This window comes from Dromaius novaehollandiae, chromosome 6 (genome assembly GCF_036370855.1).
Source record: "Dromaius novaehollandiae isolate bDroNov1 chromosome 6, bDroNov1.hap1, whole genome shotgun sequence".
Lineage (NCBI taxonomy): Eukaryota > Metazoa > Chordata > Aves > Casuariiformes > Dromaiidae > Dromaius > Dromaius novaehollandiae.
This window is the reverse complement of record NC_088103.1, coordinates 9,420,531-9,445,402: the sequence shown is the minus strand read 5'-3', so window position 1 is coordinate 9,445,402 and position 24,872 is coordinate 9,420,531. Positions and strand designations below refer to the sequence as shown.

At 60.0% G+C, this 24,872-nt stretch overlaps 1 protein-coding gene across 2 annotated transcripts in view; it reads right to left on the bottom strand.

Moving 5' to 3' along the window:
- Window positions 1-24,103, bottom strand: part of PALD1 (phosphatase domain containing paladin 1) — a 31,914-nt gene extending 7,811 nt beyond the window's left edge. The window contains exons 1-18 of one of the 2 annotated variants that reach the window (XM_064513615.1): window positions 23,883-24,103; window positions 20,174-20,367; window positions 20,001-20,103; window positions 19,143-19,322; window positions 18,352-18,516; window positions 18,011-18,171; window positions 17,828-17,903; window positions 16,965-17,116; window positions 16,491-16,587; window positions 16,160-16,264; window positions 12,433-12,528; window positions 12,094-12,228; window positions 11,332-11,448; window positions 11,060-11,239; window positions 9,034-9,231; window positions 8,253-8,393; window positions 7,436-7,507; window positions 6,440-6,580 (exon numbers count right to left, since the gene is read on the bottom strand). In XM_064513615.1, coding sequence (XP_064369685.1) covers window positions 6,440-6,580; window positions 7,436-7,507; window positions 8,253-8,393; window positions 9,034-9,231; window positions 11,060-11,239; window positions 11,332-11,448; window positions 12,094-12,228; window positions 12,433-12,528; window positions 16,160-16,264; window positions 16,491-16,587; window positions 16,965-17,116; window positions 17,828-17,903; window positions 18,011-18,171; window positions 18,352-18,516; window positions 19,143-19,322; window positions 20,001-20,103; window positions 20,174-20,355 — 2,301 coding nt within the window. In that variant the 5' untranslated portion in view covers window positions 20,356-20,367; window positions 23,883-24,103. Of the gene's footprint in view, window positions 1-6,439; window positions 6,581-7,435; window positions 7,508-8,252; window positions 8,394-9,033; window positions 9,232-11,059; window positions 11,240-11,331; window positions 11,449-12,093; window positions 12,229-12,432; window positions 12,529-16,159; window positions 16,265-16,490; window positions 16,588-16,964; window positions 17,117-17,827; window positions 17,904-18,010; window positions 18,172-18,351; window positions 18,517-19,142; window positions 19,323-20,000; window positions 20,104-20,173; window positions 20,368-21,095; window positions 21,290-23,882 lie in introns of those variants that run through there. The other variant, XM_026104834.2, reaches the window with a different exon arrangement.
- Window positions 24,104-24,872: the final 769 nt, after the last annotated feature.

The following is a 24,872-nucleotide window of genomic DNA, read 5'->3' as shown; positions in this document are numbered from 1 at the left end:
AAGGCCACCTCCCGGTCCTCCAGCCCTGCCCCGCAGGGACGGACAAACTCAACGCGACGGATGGAGCGGCCAGAACCGCTGGGACGAGGCGGTTTGGAAGGAGGTGACGCGATCGGAAACAGAAGACGTAGGCAGCGGCAAAAGGATGTTCCCAGGGCAAAGAGCGCAGGGGAGCGGATGATCCCCGGCTTATCTCGCTTTCCTATCGGGCCGCGAGGGCGAGCGGGATACGGCTGGCCGGGAAACAGGATACACCACGGGAACACCCACGCGATGCGAGTTACTGCCAAGCGCCAGGAAGAGGTGCGAGGAGGTCACGGGAATGTCAGTGCGATCATCTTCCAGGGAAAACCGGCTCCATCGCTCTGAGCGGCTCCCCGCTCCTCCCACCGCGGCATCCCCTCGCTGAAGCCCGCTTCCAGCGCGCCGGGAGCTCTTCCCACCTCCAGCTTTGTATGACGAGGCTGCGCTCCTGGGCTCAGCCCATCTAGGGTAACTGCACGCTTCCAGCTCAGGGACGAACGGGAGATGGCTCAGGGTAGCTGAAGCCCTCCGAAAGCCATGCCCTAGAAGCATTTTATAAATATGTTTCCAATAAAAAGAACAAAAACAAAAAAACCCACACACACAGAAGAAGGGAAGAAATAAAAATAGCGTGTACCGCTTTCCAAATATTCTTAGACCGACCGTGGCAGCCCAGCCGTTGCTTTTTATACCAAATTGCTCGCTGTTCGCATCAACTGGCTGGCCATCAGTCTCCCACGACGAGCCGTGCCGCCAGGACCGTGCTCGCCAGTAAGCGTAGCTAAGGAAAAGGGAACATGCTCCCAGAAAGCTGCAGGACTTTGGAGCCCTGTCTCAGGCAAAACTCGTTCTGCAAGTCTAAACAGATAGTGTATTAATTTGAGAGCTCTTTAGTTACATTCAAGGCCACCGACTTCAAAGAGACTGCCAAGCACAGCCAGATGGGATGGCCATCAGCATGTCTCCCTTATCCTTTACCCCCTTCCCCCTGCTCCTTCTTCCAAACTAAAATAAATAAAAAACAAATCGAGATTCACAGCAGTTTCTACGGCGTTTTTAAGCCAAGCCACCTCAGGGCACCCTACACGGCCGGCAGGTTTGCAGACCAGACTCCTTGTCCTTCTGCGGTGAAACTGGAAAGACTGCGCTGAAGGCCATGGAGATGCTTCAGAGACAAAGTCTGCTCCCTGAGCTCTGGTTAGCAACGTCAGAAAAACATAAATGATGAATTTTCAAGGCCCACGACAAGAGCAAGGCACTTACAGGGGAGATGGAGCAAGAATTCCCATGCTTTATTAAAAAGTCAGTAACGCTAGAAAGAGACCCCAAAGCAGGGCACCTGCAGAAAATTCAGGGTACATGTTTTACGTCCCCACCGCCTGCCACGGGATAGCGTTTGAGATGAAGCACGCACCAAGGCGGGTACCGGCCATCCAGATAAAACGCGGGCGCGTGCCTCTCCCGGGAGCAAGAGCTCCCCAGCTTTGAGGCCTCTCAGCTGTTGTTTCATAAGGAGGACGCACGGCTACGGCTTGAGCCTTGAAGCCGCGCTACCTTGCAGGAAACCCCGAGCAATCCAGCACAACGTTATGCAACGCATCCAAAACCGTCAGCAAAACAAATGTTACAGAACCGAAATCTGCTCCCACTTAGGCGAGGGCCCATCCGAGCCAAGCTTCCTGCCTCGCATGCAGACACGTCTAACGAGAGCCAGCAGTAACGTCGCCTCACCAGGGGCAGAGGATCATTCTGGGTCACTCGATGCCGTAATTAGATCCATAACCTGGCAGAGTCCCGTTTAGCAGAGGGCTTTTCAGCCGTAACGCACGCAGTGGGCTAGGTGAGGCTTCCCAACCCCCATTTCTGCTGGCTGCGTGGGCCACCTCCCCACAACGCCAGACGAGACCTAACGCCAAACACGTGAGGGTGCAAGTCACGCAAAGCGCAACAGCCCCGCGTCCTCGTCCCCAGTAACCCTGCCGCGCAGGCACGCGGAAACTATCGCTGCAAACTGGTCAGCTCCGCAACAGCCCAGCCCACGTAGCCTGGGTTTTCTCTCCCACGTCAGCACAGAAGAAGTCTCGGCCACCAGCGGTGTCCGGGCACTGCCTCCCACCTGTACAACGGTGCCTCTGCTAAGGAGGAGGAAGAAGAAATAAAAAAATAATAATAATAAAAAAAAAAGCTTAAAGGCCTCCAAAGGATCCAAAACAGCCCTGGTGCAAGCGTGACACCTCTCCAGGAGCCTTCTCCTTTCACGAGAGGCAGAACAAGGCACCAGGAGAGGTGGCCAAGCCGCCCTAGCAGCTATCGGTGAAGCTGGGCTGAAGGGAGCCAAGCCCTGCGCTCACGCTGGTACCCGGGCTTGGGAAGCCGTCCAGCAAGAAAGGCTTGTGATTTTTGAGAGAAGATTAAGCTTTTACAGCTCGGGATTTTCCTTGACTTGGTTATTCCGCCCGCAGCGGTTAAGACGCTAAGTCGTGCTTCGACGGCGGAGGTTGCGGGAACCTACCGCGCTACGGCCTCCCCGCGCCGGACGGACGTGGGACAGGACGCCCTGCCCGCGCCCCACGACAGCGGCATGGACCGGCTTCCTTCCCGCGGCCACGTGCAAACGTCAGCCCTTGCCCAGAAACCCCCACACCGTGCTTTCAGCCTTCGCCTCTGCAGGCAGCGACCCACGAGCAACGGAGAGAAGTGGTCCGGGGCAAATGGTTTGCAGGGATTTGCAAGAGTAGCACTTAAATAAGAGACATCCCGGTCCCCAGGAGAAAGGAGTCTCTGGGGATGCTGAAGCAGGACAAAACCCCTTAGGCAAAGCAGCAGCTATATACTCTAAAGAAAAGAAATCTCGGATTGCAGCTTCTTCTGAGCCTTCATCCAGAAGAACATCACAGGCCCAACACAAACGTATTGCACTTACTGCTGCTGCTCCGGATCCAGCTCAGCAGCGAGGCCAGCACTAAAAATACCCAAGAAACACGTGAGCCGTTCCCACCTGGGGACCAAAAGGCGAAACGCCAGGCAGCACAGCACAAGCCTTCACCTCTGCCAAAGGGATGAAGCAGCCGTCCAAAAAAGAAGTCAAACTACCCCTAAAATCGAAGGTGCGCGCAGTTTCTTCCTTTCAAGACAGAAAATTCCCCGAGCGCCGTGTTTTCCCACCCTTTTTCTCCACAGCAGGACACAGAGGGCCAAGCAAAGCCACATTGACCAGAAGAGTCTTTTCTTGGCTCTCAAGGGACTTAAAAATACCCCGGGCAGCGGTTTGGGACAAGCACAGGCGAGATACGGCCGTGCGGAGCCGCGGCCCTCCGGCAGCGCGGGCACATCCAGAATAGCCTTTCTATTTGAGGGAGGCTTTAATTAAAAGCCAGCAGGTAGCCCAGGCCACCAGCATCTCACGCACACTTTTATGCACTGTTGTGAAACCTGAGAAAAGCTTTATACAGGGTGAAGAAATTACTCCGCGCTCACGTGCCGCAGGGATTCATCTCCATCCGCCAAAGATCCCGCGTCGCAGCCGAGTCGCCCCTCTGCGCCCTCCCGGCGGCTCCGAGGTGCAAATGTTGATCGTTGCAAGATATCCCACACCAGAAGCGGTTGGAAAGGCAGAGACAGAAGAGGGTACCTTTCTCCCCCATTGCATTTTATGCAAGAATTGCAGGAAAAGAGAGCCTTGTGCACAACGTCATGTGGGCCACCCGCCGCCAAGTGACTTGGCCCGGCCGCAGCTCTCCAAGCACCGCTTGCTCCAGGCCTCGTTAGCGTCTCTGGTCCATCAGGAGAGCCGAGCGGCCACCACGGGCAGCCCTGCACAGCCATGGGCACCTGCGTGCACCCGGGGCAGGAGCCGCCCCTTACAGGCTTTCACTTCTCACCCCCAAAGTGGCCGAGAAGCCCCCCGGGACCATCACGCAGGGAGGTCTCTGGTGATGGGAGGAGATCTGCCCACACCAGAAGTCCTCCCTCCCACCTTGTATAGCCTAACCCTGCCTCTATCCGCACGCTCGACACTGCCGGCTGCTCCTACAGCGTAAACGCCAACACGTACAAACACATCACGCAAGTCAAACACCCACGTTTGCTCCCCGTCAGCTCAGCAGCAGACAGCCCCGAGCCAGCGGGCAGGGCTGGATCTAGGAGGACAGAGGAAGGCAGCGCGTTTGGTTGTTTCTCCAAATAACTAGCAAACAGCGCTCCGATTTTAATGCAAAGATGCTCAGGAAAGGGAAGGAGGTTGTGTCGAGCGTTTCCAACCAGGCGATGCTGTTCGACTCCCCGTTCCCTTCTGCAGCTACGGACACCCAACCTTGCACGCTCGTAAGCCCTGAGCTACCAGCGCCTGGCTGTTAAAGAAAACGCACGGGCAGGGAGGAACATCTCCCAGTTTGAACCCAGCGTTGAAGCAGGTTTGTTTCGGAAGCTGGCAAGGTCACGCGCACCTCCCAGGCAACCTGAACGGCAGGAGCAAGCGGGGGGCTGGAAAACCCCGGGTGCCAGCTCGCCTCCACCCAGCAGTGCATGCACATGCACAGACGGACAAGGACCGAAGGGACCTCCACTTCCCCATGGCAAAGCAGCCGCCCGTTACGTCTGGGGCTTGCAGGAAGATGTCACACATCGTGCTTTGGACGGGGCCACCTCGCCCCCGCGCGCTGTCACCCTCCTCCCAGCTGCAGCTCACTGCTCCCATCATTAAGCAAGCGGTCGTTTCCACCTCCATCTCCTCTTCATCTGCTGCTCCCTCTCCCCCCGCGCCCCAGCCCCAGCCCGTCCCGCCGGGGGTATTTTTGCAGCAGACGCCGGCCGAGGGTTTGCGGCAGGCACCCGCGTTTCCCCTTAGCCTCTCCCTGACCTGCGCAGCGGAGAAGGGGAGCTTTGTGCCAGGGCCGTGGGAGGGCTCCCGGCCCGCGCTTCGGTTTCCAGGAGCTGATTCAAAGGGCACACGTGTGCACGTAAAAAAGGCAAAACCCAAATATCTCCCAGGTTTTATATTGACTTAGGGTTTGGGGTTTTTTTTTCCCCCTCTCCTCTCTGCAGCCATTTATTCTGGCGAGCAAAACAGGCTGCTCCGCTAAAATCCCCTTTCCAACCTCTGTGTCAACGGCCCCCCGTTCTTGGGCGAGACGAACAGTTCAAAAGTGCAAAGCAAAAAAAAAAAGTGCAGAACAGCGAATCGAGCACGCTCCCAATTTGGGACAGGGGAGAGAAGAGCACTGACGGGACTCGAAAGCGCTTACCAGCACGTAGCTTTTACACAGAGCCTGATGCTTGAAGAGACACTGGCAGTTTTTCTTTCAATAACAGTCACCAAACCCACCCTAACCTGTATTTCTGCTTTGGAAAAGGGGAGGGAGGGGAGGAGAGGATGGCTTTCCAGCCAGGGCCGGCTCCTAATCAATAAAGCTGCTGTTTAAGCAAGGCATAAGGCACTAAACCCACACCCTGTGCCAAACCTTCAGCATCCCTTGGGCGGTTTTTGCTTTGCATCTTCAAAGCCACCACACGGAGCAGGGTTGACCTGAGGTCCGGGCAACCGGCTCTCGCACCAGGCCCAGGCCAGGCGTACCTGCAAGCACAGAGGCCTCCTGCCCCCTTCCCGGCGCCCCGAAACAGCACCGACGAGCTTTGGGGACTGCTTCCAGCCTGCCAAAGACTTTCTGGAAGCTGATAGGGAAAGAGATGCAATACAGAGGGCACGCGCACCGGCAGCGGAGCCCGCCGGAGGGACGAAACGCCGGGCCGCTGCCCTGGCCGGAGGCGGATGACGCTCCCAGCCGCCGAGCGGGCGACGCGGTCCTGCAAAAACGATGCTTCAGCACCGGGGAAAGAAACAGGAGCCTCCTGCGCTCCGACGGATTCCAAGAGCAACAGGCGCAAAATAGCTGCACGGCTTAAAAAAAACAAAGAAAACCCTCGAATAAAGAGCGTCTTTCTCCCCTCCAGCATCACGGCTCCACAAAAGCTCCCATTTAAAGCCGCGGCGCAGGCCTGTGCCGTGCCCGCAGCGGGACGCGGGCGCTGGAGGCAGCTTTCCTGCTCGCCGGGTTCGGGCGCTCGGCTCCCCCCCATCCCGGCCTCCCAAATTCAGGGGGCCGCGGGAGCCGGCGGAGCCTCGGCGGCGGAGCGACACGGGCCGTCCCTGCCCTCTGCCGGCAGCGCGGCGCCGGACCCGCTCTGCCGATGGGGTACACGTAACCCTCGAGCAGCCAGCGGGCTCCCAAAGCCACGTGTCTGTGCACCCCTCGGTGCCTGGCGTCACCGAAAGGTGCCCTTTTTGCCCCGTTTCTGTCAAGCGGCCAAACGTGCCGGGATAATTTGCAAATTCTTCGGTGAGACGGAGCAGGGCACCAGCGCATCCCCGGGCCGACGCAAAGGAAAAGGGGGGAAAAGGAGCCCCGGTCCCGCTCACCTGCCGGTAGGTGCATATGATGATTTCTCGGAGGTGGTAGTGCATGGGCGTCATGGTCTCGCTCACGGTGTCCAGGGCCATGTCCACCTCCTTCTTCATCCGGTGGCCGTCGGGCAGGAGCTGGACCACCTTCATCACCACCTGGAGGGCGGGTGGAAGCGGCACGGGCTTCAGCCCCACACCAAACACCGTTACCCCACGCCTGCTCCTGCCTCCCTCCCTCCCGGGCCCACGGCAGAGGTGGCCTGCGCCCAGCACCGTGGTGCACTGCCTCCCCACGGCACAGCCACCGCGCGCGGCTCTCCCATGGGGTGCCCAGGCCTTCGGGAATGAGGACCACGTGCTTCCGCAGGTGGCACCTGCCAGCACCCAAAAAAATTAAAAAAAAAATAAAATAAGAGCTGCTAGTGTTCCTCCCCAACCTGCCCACGGTTTGGTGGCCACCACGGGGATCCTCGTTAAGGTGGCCTTCTGCAGAGCCAGCTGCAACGCAGCCGCGACTGCAAACGCCCTCCGAACAAAGCACCCGGGAAGCGGGGTCGCGCCCCACCGGGGACGCGGGTAAGCGAGCGGGGACATCGGTCGGCAGCACGAGGGAGAGCCCGGAGCGGTGCAGGGGGCTGGATCTACGGCTGGCCGACACGGGCAGAGGAGGACGAGGCGACTGCCATCCTCTTTGCTGAAGGCTGCCGTCGGGAGGAGCAATAAAGCTACGTTTTGGGTTTTGCTCTTCAGGATATCTGGTCCCTTCCCAGCACCAGCTTAACAGTGCAATAAAAAATAAAACAAATAAATAAAACGCACTAATGGGCTGTGAGTCCTGCTTTGCCCTCAGAGATCTGCTGCTGCTTTAAAAATATTTGGAAGCGGTGTAAGAAACAAATAAAACGGTCTGAATATCAGAGCCTCAAACGCTGCCTGAGCGCCAGACCCGCCGCCGGCACAGCACGGTTGCTCCCGCGGCCTCGGCCAGAGCGGGACGGGCCCCGGACTCACCTCGAACTCCCCTTTGGTGTACTTGGCATCGGGCACGCTCACAATTTCATCCTCGCTCATCTCGGGGATGCCCTGCAGCAATGGAGGGGGTGAGGCAGGTCTGCGCTCTTGGGGGCTACGCGACTACCTCTCCTCACCAAGAAGGGGGGTCTCCTCCCCTCTGGGCAGTGCCTTGGGACGCCCAGGCCCGTGGCTTTGGGGGCAGGACTCCAGCCACACCGCTTTGCCGTCCAGGGCTGCTCCTACACAGCACCCGTTTTGCAGGGGACGGATGGAGCAAGCAACGCACAGCGTGCTCCACATCTTTGCCCAAAACCTGAGCAGAAAGAGCCAAGCCTGCACATTTCCAACGCTGAGCACAACCCACCAGGATCCCAGATGTCCTTCACCTCTACTTTGCCCAGGCAGAGAAAGACATGGGGGACAACTCTGAACTTTCACCCCCCCGTGCCCTGCTTGGTAAGATGGGAGCCGCATCCTCCCTCTCAGCACTTAGAGCTTCTTGAGTTCCTCAGCTGGAAGCTCTAAGGAGCGGGGAAAGGGATCACCCAGCACATATCTGCTCATCTTTTGGAGCTCGTTTGCTGGCTGCGCACAGCAGAAGGCCAATAAATAGGAAAAGCACACCTCCCGCAGCCAACGGCACCCTTCCCCACGCTCCCTTTGACCCCCACGCACCCCTCTCACTAAGGGCACACTGCTGCAAGCTTCGCAGAGCCTCTCCGGCAGCTAAATGCTCCAGCCTAACCCCAGAGGGCAGAGCTCGGAGAAGCTTCTGCTCCAGCCCAGGGCCTGGCCCCTACGTGCTGGTACCTACGTTGAAATGCCACAGCGTGAGGACAGCTATGACCATGGCGGTGGTGGTCCTCCCGCGGCCGCTGTGGCAGTTGAACACGAAGGCTGCCCGCGAGTCCTCGGCAAGGGTGCCCTTCATCGCCTCCAGCAGCCGGTCGAAGTCCTGCGCAGGGGAAAGCGGGCAGCTTTGACGAGGCGGCACCCCGGCTCGTTAGGCGAGGCGGCACCCCGGCTCGTTAGGCATTGCATCTGCTCCCAGGGTTATCGGAGGGGACCCCGGTTTCTGGAGCTCTTTCCCAGGTCACCCAAGAGCCACCGCAAAGCCAAGAGGTGCCCACGGGTGGGAGCACACACGTGAAGGTGCAAGAGGGGCAGAGCACCAGCTGGCAGAGGAAACGTGGCCTAATGCAGGACCACCCACCCCAAAGCTCCCCTGCCTGCAGGGGGTAAATCCAGCTCCAAGCGAGGAGGTCGGTACCCAACGCTTGAAGTGGCCTCAGGACCGCTTTCCGGGCAGATTGCGAAGGCCCTCCAGAGCACGTGGGTGCCCCGAAGGCACTGCGGGTGCACAGGCTGTCCATCTTCCCTGGAAAGACTGTCAGTGCACGAGCCTCAGGTTTGCCTTGGCAACGGGGTGCCCAGCTGAAGGAGCTACATCAAAGAGCAGCCTTAAGGCCACCTCCCCTGCTCCTCAGTGCAGGCCAGGGCCAACAGACGGCAAGAGCATGTTCTGGACAGACCTGGCTGCCAAGCAGTCTCCCACCCCTCGCCGGCCGACCACCGCTCTCCTGTCCCTCCGTTACCTGCTCCTTGGGAGCGCAGAAGTCGGGGATCGGGATCCGCCGGTACATCAGTCCCTGGCACGTGTTCTTCTGCTGATTAAAGATCTCCTGCATGGTCAAGCAGCTCTTGAACATCTTCATCTGCTTCTCCGTCTCTAGGTAAACCTCCAGCCACTTCTGGCATTTCAGCAGGTCATTCTTCATGGTAGACTCTAGTTTCTGCAAAGGCCAGAAGCCCTCGCTGTAAGACTCGCTCCTATTTCAACCATTTCCCATATTTAAGACATCTTCCCCGCACACACACTTTCTGCCTCAAAGGCACCTTTATTCCCCAAAGCCGACGTGCACTCACGGCTCTTGGAAAGCAGCAGTTTGCACAGGAGGGGACACAGCAAGGTCACTCTATAAATACTCCTTATGCACGGCTCCTGCTGGGTGCCTTGGGGTCCTGCCTGCCGGTCTGCAGGGAGCTTAGCTGCAACAGCTGGAGATGGCTTCCTTCAGGCACCCCTCCGCCTCTCCTCCTGTCCTCACCCGTCACGGCTCACAGCCTGGCTTACCCGTCACGAGCTCCAGACGCAGCCTGACACGCCTCTCGCAGCAGGGTCTGCCAGGGGTGCACGACACCTTGCAAAGCGTGACCGAGAGGCTGTGCACAAGCACGCACATCCGCCCAGCTCTCCTACCTCCTCTCCTTCCTTCTACGCAGCCCTGGAGGCAGGACCCAACTGTTTTTCCTGCCAATATTTCCTGCCGATCGCTTCCGTAATCGATTTCTCACTACCTCCCCCAGCACAACACAAAAGCAGGCTCCAGGGACTGGCCACCACTCCTTCCGCCCGGGACACAGGACCACATTTGCGTTGGTCCTCAGACAGCTCCACTGGCTCTCCAGCTTTGGAAAGCTACTCGGAGAGATGCGAACCCCAGGAGGATGATCTCCCCAGGCAACTGGAACAACGCTTTGGAGTTCCTCCACGCGGTTGTGATGATGTTGGCAGACAAACCTCCTTCACTTACTATCTCCTTTCAAAGCCCAGCTGGGAACATCTGTTCTCCTTTGCCCGGGTGCCTTTTACACCCCCTCTCAAGCCACACTATAAATTCTTCATGGCAGGAACTCTGCTCTACTCTGACACTCTGTAAACTATTACACAGTTGCAATAAAGCTATGAGGAGCCATTTATTTGTGTAGCATCATGAAAAGCAGGTTGGTTGGTTTTCCATCAGCCAGGATGTCCCCAGCTTCCAGCAGATATGGAGTGCATGAGCCAAACACAACATGAGATAGGACTGCTTCCCCTTGCCGCTAAAACAAAAAGAAACCAAAACAAGTAGCTCTGTGGGGTTAGGGACTATCAAAGCCTGGTTTCCTGTGGACATCTCTCATGAGGGCTCCTTGAAGGGGGAGATTAGCCTTTCCCTCAGCGAGGGCATGACCTATGCCTCTGTCCCACATCCAGTTATTTATTTGCATAAAGCTTGCAGGAACTTAATATGAGATCTCTTTCCCTCTGTCAAATTTAGCTGACATTGGCCGAGGGATTAAGTTATTGGAGGGAGAAGGGAAGGATGAACACGAGGGAGGCCCAGGCAAGGAGAACAAGGTTTTTAACACGAGACACCAGCCAGGCAAGTCATCAGGCAGATGTGTTTATACAGGCAGCAACTTTCAAACAGTCCCAGATATATGGGTGTAAACCTCCGTTCACCCACAGTCAACGCTTCTCCTGTGCTTGGGTTTGGATTAGGGTAAAATATCTGCTTTTTGGCATTCCTGCTTCTATTTTATTAGCAAGCTGAAAGCTGTCCAGCAAGGATATTCCTGGGAAAGGAGATTCCTTTACAGGGGAGAAATTACCATCTCATTTCAATAGGGCACCCAAACCCAGCATTTAACAGGTATCTATCCTATATGCTGAGATTAGGATGGATCTGCAACGTAACCCAGGCGGTTACGCAGTTAAGGCACCTTCAGCAGTTGCTCTCTGGCCACGCGAACAGAGACGACGGGGGAAGAGAGGGCGCGAACGGGGCCGGGGCTCACCTCTAGCTGCTCAGGCGAGGATACAGGCACGGTGATCAGCTGTTCAAGGTTCCCAGGTTCCCTGAGGGTGTAGATTTGCTCGTTGCCTTCCAGGACTACTTCCTCCCGGAGGTTTATCCACAAGATGTGGGAATGCTTCCTCTTGGCGTCGGTCAAGTACCGCAGGACACTCCCAAGAGTCTAGAGGAAGCAGCAGCAAAAGTGAAGCCCCAGCACCTCCTCCTGGCACCAGCACGCAAATCCCACGTGCAGCCCGGCAAGCGGCCCCTCACCTTGGAGCTGGGCTGCGCTGTCCCGTAAACGGACATCTTGGGCACCCGTCGGAAGTTGGCCACGCTCATCTCCTTGACGGTGCTCAGCACGTCCGGGGAAAAGCGCTCATCTGCCACCTGCAGCGGAACGAGACCGGTGCCAAGGGCGCCCCACGGCCTCTCCCCTACGTTTCAGCTGCCCTCTCCGAAACAGGGCTCTCAGACCCTCACCCACTGCCCCCGTTCAAGAAACGTCTCTCCACCCTTTCAGCACCAGCAAGCTCAAAGCCCCAGAGCTGAGCTTCAACCCCAGGAGACGCTCGCTTGCAGCAAGACCATGCAAAAGCAGTAGCAACCCCCAAGCTGTGCCTCCTCGTCCTGCATCAGCCCCCCAGAAGCAGCAATAACATTTTAAGGAGCATCGAGAAATGCGAAGGTCCACCTACGTGAGCACCCAAGGTTCGCTTCATGGGTGCTGGTCCCCCAGCTGTGGGGGACGCACACCCGTCTGCATGCATGGGGGATCCCTGCCCACCCACCCAGCTCTCCAAGAGCGGAGGCAGGAGACCAGGACGCTCAGCACACTCTAGGGAAAGCATCCGCCCAGCGACAGAGAAACGTCTTGCTCCTGCCACCCAACCCAACCTCGACGCTGAGGGTGCTGCAGGCAAGGGCTTCGAGGGCGAGCGTCCAGGGAGTCCCCAAACGGGTGTCGAGCCGTTGCCGGCAGAGAGCCGGCAGGAGCAAGCCCCGTCCCGGCGGAGCAGCAGCGCACGCACTCACCAGCACTCGCGTCCCCTTGATTACGAGCTCCGCCGTCACGGTGAGCTCCGAGACGTTCATGCTGGCCTGCAGCCGGTAGAGCTCGGGGTGCCGGCACATCCACCTGCTGAAGCTGAGGGCAAAGCCCAGGGGGTACTGCCGGCGGGGGCAGAGCGGCGGTGCCGCCGTCAGGAGCGGTGCCCACGGCCCGGCCCCACGCGTGCCTCCGCGCCACACCACCCACCTCTCCCGCCCATCGCAGCACGGCAGCTGAGATGCTCCTTCCCTCCCTCCCTCGCCCTCCCACTGCTGAGACAGAGGGCAACGTAAGCCAAATAAAAAAGGGAAGGAGCTTCTCACCTGCTCATGTAGGTAGTAGTTGAAAGCGATCAAGTAGAAGTAGCGTTCAAGGCTCTGCAAAGTCCTCTGGAGGAAATACTCTTTGGTGCTGTTCCCCTGAAAGCAAACAACGCAGGTGGCACTTGGGACATCCAGCACTACCTTAAACAGGACCGCCTAATACTAAAGCCCAAGGCAGGCTTTGAGCATCAGAAACGTGGCTCTCAAACAGCTGTCTGCTGTTATGGGTAAGGAAACACTCTATGCCTGTTTGCAGCTTGCTTAGAAGAGAGAAGCTAGTGCCAGGTAAGCTCCTAGATACTGCTCCCACCAGAGACGGGCCAACTGCAACAGCCACGTTTTTCCTCAGAGGAGGTATGTGAGAAACGCCGATGCTCCTTCGACACCGGCAGGCAGAAGAGCCCCCCGGCCAGACAAACGGGACCACTCGCTGCAAGCCAATGTGCTTTCAGGGGTGAGCTTCACGATTAAGTTAAATACAAAAAAGTAGTTTATTCTTCTGCGAATGAAATCGGTCTTGCAACTTGGCAGGAGAGGGTTTAGACCACAGTCAAACCCTTTACAGCATCTTGGCTGCAAACATCCTCGATGCAAGCCGGCACAGAGCAGAGCAGCAGCTCCTTCCTACGGCCAGCGGCAAGGACGCGTGTTTAACGAAGGCAGCGCACTTAGTGCAAATATCACTTAAAACATCGCTGCTGGGGAGATGGTGCAGTGCGAAGGCAGCAGTTCCTTCGGGGCTTTGCCACTGGATATCAAATTTGTTTCCCAGCACTTCTTATTTTCCAGTTTACCCTCCACAGAGCAGAAGCTAAAGATTAGGGCAGGTCTGTTGGGAGTCTCCCTGCGGTGGGGCTTTCTTCCAGAAGAGGACAACCACAGCAAGAGGTGACGATGCGCTTGCTCTGGCACGCCAGGTGAGATGGGAAGAGGCGAGGGGGCACACACGTACACCCGCTCTCTCTGCTGCGGCGATGGTAGCTTCGAACCGAGGGCAGAGACCACCCAGGATCCCCCAGGTCTTCTGCTCAGGCAACACAAGACGGGGGCTGTCAGGTCAGGCGCTACTCGAGCACTTCTAAATGAAGCAACAATCCAAAATACAGCGATTTGGAGCTTAAAAATACCTTCCCTGTCCAAAAAAGACCCGTAAAAATGTCCTCGACACTGGGACCAGCAAAGGTCGAGCCATGGGAACATCCAGTCCAGGGAAACCCTAAACGATGGGACAGCACGATGCTCCTTCAAAGTCTCTGGAGACCACGGCTCGCCCGAGGGAGGGTTACGTGGGCACCTGCGGAGACCGCTCAGTCGGCCATGCCGATCTGACCATCCCCCCCGGCACATGAAAATCCTCTTCCAGGATGTTATGGAAAAAATCTTCCAAGACAGCACTGCGCGTTTAGAAAGAGCCTTCGCCGCGCCACGGCGGGAGGAGGAAGACTTGGCAAGCGCCGTTTGGAAGTCGCTGACATTATGTAATTGACTCATGAATATTTACTTGTTATCCGCGAGACGAATCCGGCCCGCTGTCATTTATCAAGAGGCAGAGAAACATGCTTACTCAGGAAACTCAAAACAAAGCCTGTGACGATGGAAGCGGTCCAGGGCTTCGCCGCTGTCGGCACCACCAGCGAAGCGATTCGCTCCCCCCCGCCCCCAGGCGCTTGGTTCCCTTCAATAAAACCAGTACTAGAGATTTACCTTGGGTAAAAGTGCAACGACACATCCCATAAACAGGCTTTCAAGGAAAGGGGGCAACGATCCGTTAAGATTTACTTAACCCAGACCCAGGGAACAGCTCAGGAGAGGGGCACAGCCAAAAGCGATGGAGACCCGGGTCCCGCAGGGTCTGCTTATGCTTTAGCATCACATGCTGAGACTCAGCCCAGCCACCACGTCGCAGCCATTTGCCACTGCGAGAGGACTTCGATCTCCACTTTTGCCATTCAGCCCAGGGCAGAAACACCCCTTGCAACATGAGATAATTCTTGCGTGCCCAGAAAGGCTTCTCCTTCCCCAGAAAAGGCTACGAAAGCTCACTCAGTAGGGCTTCAGCATGGCTAAGCCCAGCATGACCTGAAGACCCACCAGCCCTACTGGGTCCACACTAGTTTCCGACGCGGAGGATCAGCCCCTCTTTCCTCTCCCCGCTCCTCATTTTCCTCGCTTCCCCTCCACCCCTCGCGCGCCGCCCGTGTCCAACGAGCACATTTTCCTGGCCCCTTGCCACTGTTTAAAAAGCGCTATTGCTACAGTCAAACTTCAAATAAACACTCCTCTTGGCTAATTTACGGCAATCCCTGGCCATTTATTTCCCGGTGTCAGAGAGGACATAGACCAGCCATCCCCAGGACGGCAGCTCAGCCGCGCCGGGCGGGCAGGGAGCCGGGGAAAGGACGCGGATGGGGCAGCTCGGGAGAAGCAAAGGTGCCGCAGATGGGGCTGCTGGTCATGCCCGGCATGCCCAAATGCCCCCCGAAAAGGGATCGCGGGAGAAATTTGGTGTTTCCATAAAACGCCAAAAAAGTGCCAGCAAACTCCTCTTGTCTACTTAATCATTTTAATGGGGCTTTCCCGTCCGATAACCGGGGAGGGCGTTTGCTTTGGCAGCGCAGCGCGTTTTCCGGCTGCCCTTTCAAAGCCGCCCTGCCACTTGCACTCTGCTCTAGCTGCACGTTAATCACTTAAATGGAAAAATTAATCTCCGAAAAGGCTGGAAGAGAAGTTAAAAGATGAGGCAAGTGCATCTGCATCTCCTCAGCTAGCCATGACAAAGTGGGGGGCAGCGGGAATCGATGGAAGAAGCTGAAGCAGGACCCGGCCAAGCCGCCGCTGCACGTTAGCCAGCCTTGTCCCAGCGCCCGCGAGCCGGCGGCAGCAATTTGTGCCTGGTTTGGTGCACCGCAACCTCGCCGTGCACAGCCACGGCCGTACTTGCTTTTCGAAACAAGAGGGGGAAAGAAAAAAGAAAAAGAAAAAGAACCCACGCACAGATAGGAGAGGTCGACCCTGACTTATCCTGACCCTGAGTTATATTCATCTCAAGAGCAATAAAATCCCACCACAGTGATCGGCGCTGGCTCCCAAAGTTTCACCACCAAGGCTACGATCAATCTGCCCATTTTCGAGATGGGGAAACAAGGGCACGGGATATTTGCCCCCAAGGTCGTTTTTACCAAAAGTAGTGACAAAGCCAGAAAAAGCCAAGTTTTCCCCCAAATCTCAGTCTGTTCAATTTGATGGTCTATGTTTTTTTTAAGCGATTGGAAAAAAGAGGAGCACTGTTGCCTCCCAGATTTTCTCGGCCTTGGGAAGTTTCCAGATCGCAGGAAGTTTTGGATTTCCATAATTTACATTCTTATTATTCGCTCGCAAAAACATTTCTATAAATTACCGCCCTGCAAACGGGGCTCCAAAGCTCCGGGCGGCTTGTGCCGCGCTCCCGACACACCGCGGGCCGGGCCGCATCCGGGTGCCGGCGCCCATCGGTGCCGGCAGCGGGGCCGACCACGCGACAACGCGCACGGCGGAGAGGCTCTGCCTTTCTCACCGCGTTGGCTTGGCTCAGAGAGCCGGGCAGAGAGACAAAAAACAGAGAGAAAACACCTGGCACCTTTCCTTCTCAGACAGCTGCCACGGTTTTGGGAGGGGAGGCACTACGTGCCCCCGCTCCAAGCGCTACTCTTGTTGGACGAGAGCCCCCGCGCGTGCCTCCCCGCCGTACCTGGATCTGGTAATCTTCCCCGATCCCTTCCAGCTTCTTCTTGCACTCGTAGATGGCCTCCTTCATGTCGTGCATCTCCGAGCAGAAGGCGATGGCGCTGTCCACCTTGCAAGGACCAAGAGGATATTCGGTGACTGGATCCCCGGCAGGCAGGGGAGCAGACTTCACCCTCTCCCCCTGCCCCTTCTCTCACCCCGTCTCCCATCCCATAGCCCTCTCCTCCAGCAGCCCGGTCACGCGGGGCAATTCAGCCACACCAGGGGCTCGGAGCAGCCTCGCTATCCGAAACGACACTCCTGCGCTTGCCACGGGCTTTACAGACACCGCTTACCTCCTCGACTATCTGTTGGCCTTTCGGTACCATCTCAACGAAGGTCTGAATAACCCGAAACCTCTCCCTCGGAGACGTTTTAGCTGGATGGGGGAGGCTGGAGTTGGGGAAGGAGAAAAAGAAGGTCAAACCGTGAGCAACAGGACTTGAGCCATCATCTCTGCCCTCCTCCGCCTTCCTTTCGCATTCGGGTCATCCCAGAGTTTGGGAGGAGACAGCCCTTCCTTGAAGCACGCACCGCTCGCCCGGTCACCGGGCGGCACATCTCCCAGCCACGCCACAGCCCATGGACGTAGCCCGTATGGATTAACGAGACGCACGGACACCTCGCGCCGTTGCAGCAGGACCTCTGCCCCGGGTCAGGGCATCCTCCCCCCAGCTCCTCCTTCTCCAGCTGCCAGAAGGTGCTGGAGGAGACGGGGCCCCAGGAGAGGCTGGAGGACGCTGCGGGGCCCCTCTCGCCGTCCCACTTACTCGGGTTTTTGCGTCGTTCCCTTGCGGTGCAGGAGGACGAGCGTGCCCAGGGCCATGGCCAGGTTGGTCCTGCCGACGCCGGTCTGGCAGCCGAAGAGCAGAGCCGGCGGGGGCCCGCCGGGGTCGCGGAGCAGCAGCAGGCTGGGGCTTTCCTGGGGAGAGGAGCGGAGAGGCACGGTGCTGCGCCGGGGCCCCCTTCCCAGGGCATCACCCAGCCCCTCGCGGCCGCCAGAAGCGGGACACGCGACACGGAGGAGACCGCGACTCCTCCGGCCCCTGCTAGCTTCCGGCTGATGCTTCCCGGAGGCTATTTTGCCAGGAAAGGATTTTTATTTTAGTTCCAAAGGGTGGGAACCCAGCGATACCATGCCTGCATGTTGGGTTGTTATTATTTATTTGTGAAGGACTTGGATAACAAGGGGAACAAAATCCACTTCGAGTAAGATCAGCCTGTGTGGGATGTTACCCAGAGAGCACTTCCAGCCACTGAAGCACACCTCAGTAGCAAGGAGCCAAGATAAAAAGCAGGTCACCGAGACCACCTGCTACGCTGCATTGGAGTAAAAATACATGAGCACGGCCAAAAACCCCCAGGAGCAGCCGCTTGGTGCTTAGGGTGAGGCTAAAACCGCTTCCTTGGGGAGGATGGGAGCACCAAGAAAATATTACTGCAACTCAACTAGAAGCGAGATCCTTCTACAGGCCTGAAGAGAACCAAAAAAAAAAGAAAATCCTAACCCAAAATAACCCTTGACTGGGTGTTTTGGGTTCAGCTGTGCCTGAAACACCCCTTTACAGCGGCACGCGGTGCTCGGGAGCTGCAAACCCTCCCGGCGCTGGTGGGACTGCGTTGTGGACCTTACCCTGAGGAAATGGATGAAAGCATCAAACTGGGCCTCGAGAGGAGCCCCATCCACGGGCAAGGGCAGCCGATGGTACCTGCCGGGCACAGGGAAGAGCCGCTCGTTAAGGGAATGGCCCAAAAGGACCTCTGGAGAAGGTCCCCTCCAGGTCACGTCGGTCCAAGGTCCACCTCCCGGGGGTACCTGTAGGATGGCTGCAGGAAGATGGGCCTCCTGTAGACCTCCTCCGTCACGTGGATGTCCTCCTCACACTGGATCCTCACGGCGTGTGGCTCGTCCTTGAAGTGCTCGATGTCGTTGTAGACGTAGTACGTGCTCTCGCTCAGCTGCGCAAAGTCGTGGAGCTTCGAGAGACGAGCCCGGCCGTCAAAACCCGCAGCCTCGCCGCCGCAGGCGACCGCTGCCCGGAGCCCACCCTCAGCACCCTCAGGCTTGCTTTTGGCTCTCGGCCCAACCCCAGCACCCAAGCGGATGGGGACGAGCCCCTCGCTCCCCCTTCCCTTTCCCACGGCCTCCCCGAGCACCTCTTTCCGAATGGCGAGCTCCAGCTTCTCCACCTTGACCCCCCTCTGCAGGCTGTGCAGATTTTCGTGCAGGTTCTCCTTGCCCCGCGGCGTGTAGGGCACGAAGTCGCTCTCCACGCGCAGGAAGACCACGGGCTCCTCGCGAACGCAGAAGAAGACACACTCCTGCAACGACCCGGGCATGTGCTGGCCATCAGCTTTCCCACAGCTGTGCCGAGAGCAGCGACTGGCTGCCGTGAAGCGGGCACAGACGATGTGTAGAGGGTTTCCAAAACCCCTCCCGTCCTCGTGACAAATGGGCCAAGAGCTCTTGGCATCAGCTCTGGAGACAGAGCGTTTTGGCCACTCTGCCCAGGGTTGCTCATCTCCGAGGGCACCTCGAGACACGATAACGCAGGGAGCCAGTCAAGGCGACCACGCTTGGCCCCTCCTGAAGACCCGAGCGCAAGGAGCTTCTGCTTTGCTTGCTTCTCCCATAATTTCCAGAGCAAGCAAACTGCTCCTCGCTAACGAAGAGGAGCGGAGATGCACTCATCTTCAAAACCGTCGGGGATTTTGCATCGGGAGCGCTCACAAGCTATTCGCCACCCCACCTCTCCCCATGTCCCAGCACTGCTGGAGAAATCCAGATTCGGAAACTCGGCAACGAGCCGCCTGGGGCTGGTACGGTCCCTCCCTGCACCAGACCTTTTTTGGCTACACCCAGGGGGGAACGGTAAGCCGGGACACCCCGCCGGGAGCCGCCGCGGACCCTCTCGCCCCGAGCAGGGGATCCCCGGTCTCGCACCGACCTTGTGGCCTTCCTTCTGGAGCTTCTGCAGCACCTGCTTGAAGCCGTTGAGGCTGGGCTGCCCCATGCCAAACACCGCGTACCCGCCTTTGGCTTGCCGGAAATTCGGGGCGCCGCAGCTGCCCGTAGTGTTCAAGACGTCTAGTTTACTGTATACATCTCTGACCATAAAATATTTCCCCTGCAAAGTAGAGGGAGGGAAAAATAAGGGGCAGGACGCAAGCGCAACGCGGGGAGACGGCGAGCAGGCTCTGACGGGCTGGGAAGCCCGGCAGCAAGGTTGGGGCGCTTCTGCTTAAAGCTCTGCCCAAAGACCGGTTCGGGGCATCGCAGCACGTCCCAGCGAGGTCTCCCCAGGCGTCCCAGCGCATCTCTGCCTGTTGCCGCTCTGCTCATCCGAGCCCCGTCCAGCGGCTCCGAGCGGCCGCCACCACTCTGACGTGTTTAACCAACCGGGCGACAATTTGACCTTCTCCTCCCCAAATTCCCCTTCCAGCAAAACAGCACAGGCAGGAAGCCCAGCTCTTTTTTAAATCCACAAGGAACAGCCCAGGCAGATGTGGCCTGGGGAGGGGGACCTGGCGCAGGGCTGGGACTGGGGACACGGTGCCACCCCGGCTCCGCTGCCCCACGCTTTCCCTCCGCTCCCCAAGTTACTGCTTATTCCCACGTCCACGAGCACAAGGACTCTCCAAAGGGCCAATTTAGCCGATCCTGATCTCCTGCCAGCTCCCCACCCAAACCGACCCTTACGGCTTTCACGCCGAGCTCAGCGGCCGCTCTCCCGCTCACAAAACCACCCGTGCTATGGCGCGTTTAAGCCCCGGGCTCGCTCTGAGGCCCCCCCCCCGGCCCCCACCTGCACGAGGTAGTGCTCCAGCGTGTCGTCCGAGATGCGCCCCACCGCGTAGTTGGCCTTCAGCAGGTCGTCGTGAATCTGAAACTCCTCCCGGCAGTTGTACCTGCAACGGGCGCCGCTCAGAAAGGCTCCCGGCGCCGGCAAGCGCCGCGCGGGGCGCGACGGCCACTTACGTGATGACCACGGGCGCCACTTTGTTGGTGATGATGGACTTGGCCTTGCTGTTGTGGAGCCCGACGGCCTGGAAGGAGTGGATGCTCAGCGAGCGCTGGTCCTCCATGGCGCCGGTGCCGCGCACGGCCTCGAAGGCGGCCGCCGAGACCGTCTGCTGGGCCGTGCTGGCGGTCGTACCCATACCCACGGGCAGCTTCGCGGGGCGACGCCGGCGGGCCATGGAAGAACAAGGCGGAGAGGAGGACGCTTTCGGCGGGCAGCTCCGGTTGCGTGAGACGCACAACCCCCTTTTTTATATCCCCCCCAGCCGCACCAGCAAAGCCCCTGCCCAGGAACCGCAGGAGCACCCACGCGAGACCCATCCTGCAGCCGGACGCGCAGCTCCCCGCGCGCCGGTGGCTCTTCCCCTCCGTCCCCGAAACCCACCGCCTCCGGAGCGCCGAGGGCAGGACGCCCTCCGCCCCGTCTCCTCCGGCCGGAGACGCCCCGGGGAGCTCGGCCCCAGGCCTGGAGGGAGGCGAAGCGCTGGGGCCGGAGCATCCTCCAAGCCGGCAGCAGCTGAGCTGGACCTCAACTGCGGAGACGCAACACGTGCTGGAAATCACGCGTTAATGACCAACCATTAACGCAGCCTGACCAACGCTTAGAGTCTCTTCTATTGCCTTGTAAACCAGCTCTGAAACCGGCTCACTGGATTTTACCCGTCTTTGGAAGACGGTCACGTATTTCCTTTAAATAAATTCCGCTATTTTCTGTTTACAGCATGCAATAAACTGCTGCAAAGCAGAGAAATAGCAGAAAATGAGCGCCGGGTCGGAGACGCTATCACAAACCCACGTGTGGGTTTGCACCGGCGCCGGTGACACCGGCCTCCGCCGGCAGCGCCAGGGAAGCGTGCCGAAAGCGGCGGCTTGGCGTTACCTTTCCCAACGGCAGATGATTTAGCGCCTTGGCCGGGAGCCTCCGAGAGCGTCCGGAGAGCAGCTGGAGGCGGACGCCCTCCTCCCCAAGCCCGGCTGCGGGGACCGGGATAGCAGAGCGCGGCGGAGGCCGAACGCGGTGCCCCCGACAGCTGCAAATGCGCCCGGAGCAAAGCCTCCGAAAAACGGGCTATTTGGAGACCGGCGAGCCCCAGCACGGAGGGTTTTTTTTGTTCTTTCCCCCTCCCCTTGCGTGAAAACACGCTCTCCGCTTCCCAAAAGCCCGGCAGAGCAGCATTTGCATGAGAAGAGCGGGCTCGGGGCGACCCGCCGGCGGCCCCTATTCAGGGGAGGGAAGGCAGACGCTCTCGCGAAGGGAGGAAGGAGAGCGCGCAGGACGCACGGGCTCGTCGGGAGCCCCGACAACCCGCCGGGCCGCGAGCGGCGCCTCCTTTGCGCCGCGCCGTGTTTACGGGTTTTCTTTAAAGCGGAGAAGCGACGCCAAGACAAAACCCCACGTAAAACAGGGCGCTCGCCGGCGCAGGTCCGGGCTTGCATCGGCCTCTCCTCCGCCGGGATTCGGCGCTTCCCGTGCCGACGCTTCGCCGGCGAGCCCAGGGCCCCCTCCCGCGACGCCCGGCGGGCGGCCGAGCCCGGGGGGGCAACGCATCCCCCCTCGCTGGCGGGGGGCGGCTTCCAGCCGGCGGCTCGCGCCCTGCGCGCTCACATCCCACCGGAGCCCGGGAGCTTGGCCGGGATTCAAAGCCGGAGCGAACAATGGCCTAAATATAGCCGGGGCGGCCGCAGCTGCAGGATGCATCTGCCGCGCAGCGCCGCGGCGAGAAGGAAGCGTGCACTTGCCCCGCGGCCGCATTGTCCGCGGGAGGAATCGGCACCCATAAATCTGGCCGTCCCCCCGACCACGTCCTTTTTTATCCCTTCTTCCTCTTCTTTTTTTTTTTTTTTTTCTTTTTAACAGTTAAATTTTTCCCCTGCTCCTTCTCCATCGCGGCCGGCCCACCTGGGCCGAGGGCACGCGGAGGTCTGACCGCCGCAAAGCGCAAACGTGCCAAAGAGGCCGGTTGGCAACGGGAGGTCCAAAGCACGACACGCAGCATTGCTTTTTTTGGAGGAGAAAATAAATAAGGTCTCGGCTACCGAGCCAAGCGGACCTCCCTCTGCATTTAGCCGGGCTTCGCCCATCTTGAAAACAGGAACCTCCCGATGCCAAACTTCTGCCTCTGCAGATGACCTTTTCTATAAGGGTCGTAGCAGCGTATTCCTCGGGGAGCCGCCGCGCCGCAGCTCGGCAGCGGCAGACATCCACGCCGCGAGGCTCCAGAGCGATCCGCTTCTTCCCCCCTCCTTCCTCCCAAGCCGGGAAGCATCCGCTCTCGCTCTGCCAACGCGACACATCCCTTCCCCGGGACGCAGCAGCGCCTGCACAAACCCCAAATTACCCTCTGCCGAAGCAACGTGGGATAACCGCGGCCGCGGAAGAGGCTGCGCGAGCTGCTAGACCATGCAGTAATAGGTTGCATATGGCACGGCCCCGCGCGCACGGACGCGACTTCGGCCGGCAGGACTCGCTCAGGCGGCCGGGGACGAGCCCGAAACGGGCGGCTGGACGCCCCCGTCACCGCAGGGAGGGTCGCACGTCTGGTCCCCCCCCCCGGCGCGTTTGGGGCTGAAACACAGTGAGCCGGGATTCCCACGCCTTCACCCCCGGGAGAGCCCCTCCGTGCCGAATCCCCGGGAACGGGGCTCCTTTCGCCCCCGCTGCTCCGAAACAGGTGGTTTTATTAAGAAACAAAAAAGAAAGAGGGAGGACAGGTGAGAAACACCGCGTTTCGCCCGCCTCGGCCGCCCAGGCACCTCCTCGACGCCCGGATTTTCGCTCAGCTCCTTCCCGAGCCTCTTGGCAGCCGCAGCCTGTGATTTGGTGCTATTCCGAGCGGGGCGGCCGGCGGCACGGGGCCCTCTCCCAGGCAGCCGGCGGGGGGGCCGCTGCTTTTAAAAGCACGCCGCACCTCTGGCCACACAACAGCGGCCTTATGCGCCCGGGCATCTATTTACGCGCGCGCTTCGGCGTTTCAACGCCAGCCTCCGTCTCCCCCTTCGCTCGCCTCAAATAAAGTCGAGCCGAGGGGCGTTTAGGCAAAGCAGAGACCTGTTGGCTATTTTTAGCGTGTGTCAGGCAAAGACCTAATGGCTTCCTGCCTTCCAGGAAGGAAACGGCCCCCCGGAGCTGCCCCGCGTCGCCTCCAATTCGGAGCGGGCGCCTCGGCCGCCCCGCGCGGGAAAAGTCCCTTTTTGGGAAAAGTTCCCAAGCGGGAAGCGCGACGGCGGAGCCGCGAAAGCCGGCCGGCACCGAACCCCAAACCTGGGTGGGTGCCACGGAGCCGGGTCGCCGGCCGGCCGGCGCGGCGTGCTCGGCGCGTGCTGCTCCCGCAAAATAAAGCCGGCGCTGGGAAAAACCTCCCCGTGGGCTTCGTCTGGGCATCGCAAACCCACGCAGGAGGTTTTCCTTCCCGCGTGGCTGGCTGCGCGCGCAGCGCAACGGGGCGGAAAGGGGCAAAGCCACCCAAAACCGCCCCCAAGCCAAGGGTGCCGCGGGCCAAGGGGCGCCCGCTCGGGTGCTACTTGCTCCCCCGAGAGCGAAGCTCGTGCGGGGACCGCCCGGTCCCCCAGCGCTGCCCCAGCTCGCAGCGAGCGCCCGGACGACGCAGCCCGGGGCCCCCGGCACCTGCCCCGCGGCGGCGCGGCGCCCCCGCCCGCTCCCCCCTACCTGCAGCGCGGCGGCGGCACGTCGGGGCACCCGCGCTACAGGGCGGCGGCGGCGGCGCTCGGCGGCGCCCCCCGGGCCGGGCGCCCCATGCGGGCGGCGGGGCCCCGCGCCCGGGCGCGGCGGCGGCGGCGGCGGGGAGGAGGAGGAGGAGGAGGAGGAGGCGGCGGCGGCCACGCGCTGCCCTGCGTCTGCCGGCGCCCGGGCGGCCGCGGCGGGGCGGAGCGGGGCGGAGCGGGGGCGGGCCGGGGGCAGGGCCGGCGCTGCCACTCCGCGTCCCCGAGGCGGAGCGGGGAGGAGAAGCGGCGCAGCGCGGCCCCGCCTCGAGGGACCCCCCAGGTCCTCGCAGCGCGGACGCCTCGGCGGCCTCCCCCATGCAGCGCGATTTGCTCATCTTGCTTTTAACACACGCACAGGTTGCTGTTAGGCCACAACGCGCCTCATTCATGGCAGGGCGCTCAAGGAAGCAGGCGCTCTCCGTGCGAGAGGTGCTGTGCCACCACGAGTTTACGGGCCTGCCGGCTCTCCCCCTCGCTGCGAGCGCCCCGAGCCACGTCCTCCCGACTTGCAGCCCCCTCCTGCCCCCGCGACACCATGCTGAGCCCGAAGGAAGCCTCCACCTCCTTTCCTTGGTACCTGCGAGAAGCGTTCCCGCTGGGAAGCGTGGTCTCAAACGGCCGTCGCGATGCCGTTCCCGCAGACGGGGCCGCGACCAGCCAGGCAACAGCCAGCCGCGCTGCCCCGGGGGCCCCCGACGCGGCAGAAACACGCGGCGTGAGCCCCGACGCAGCCGTTTCTGCCTCCCCTCCTGGGAGCTCAGCGTCAGCCGTCCGGGTAGAAACCACCAGCCACCAAGGACCTCGTGGAAGGAGACCTGCCGCGGGGCCCCTTACCAAGCCGCGGGATGGTGGGAGGTGACAGTGCGCGGACGCGGGCCCAGGCAGGGCTCATCAGCCCCGGAGAGGACCCCACGGCCCTGGGGCCACACGCAGC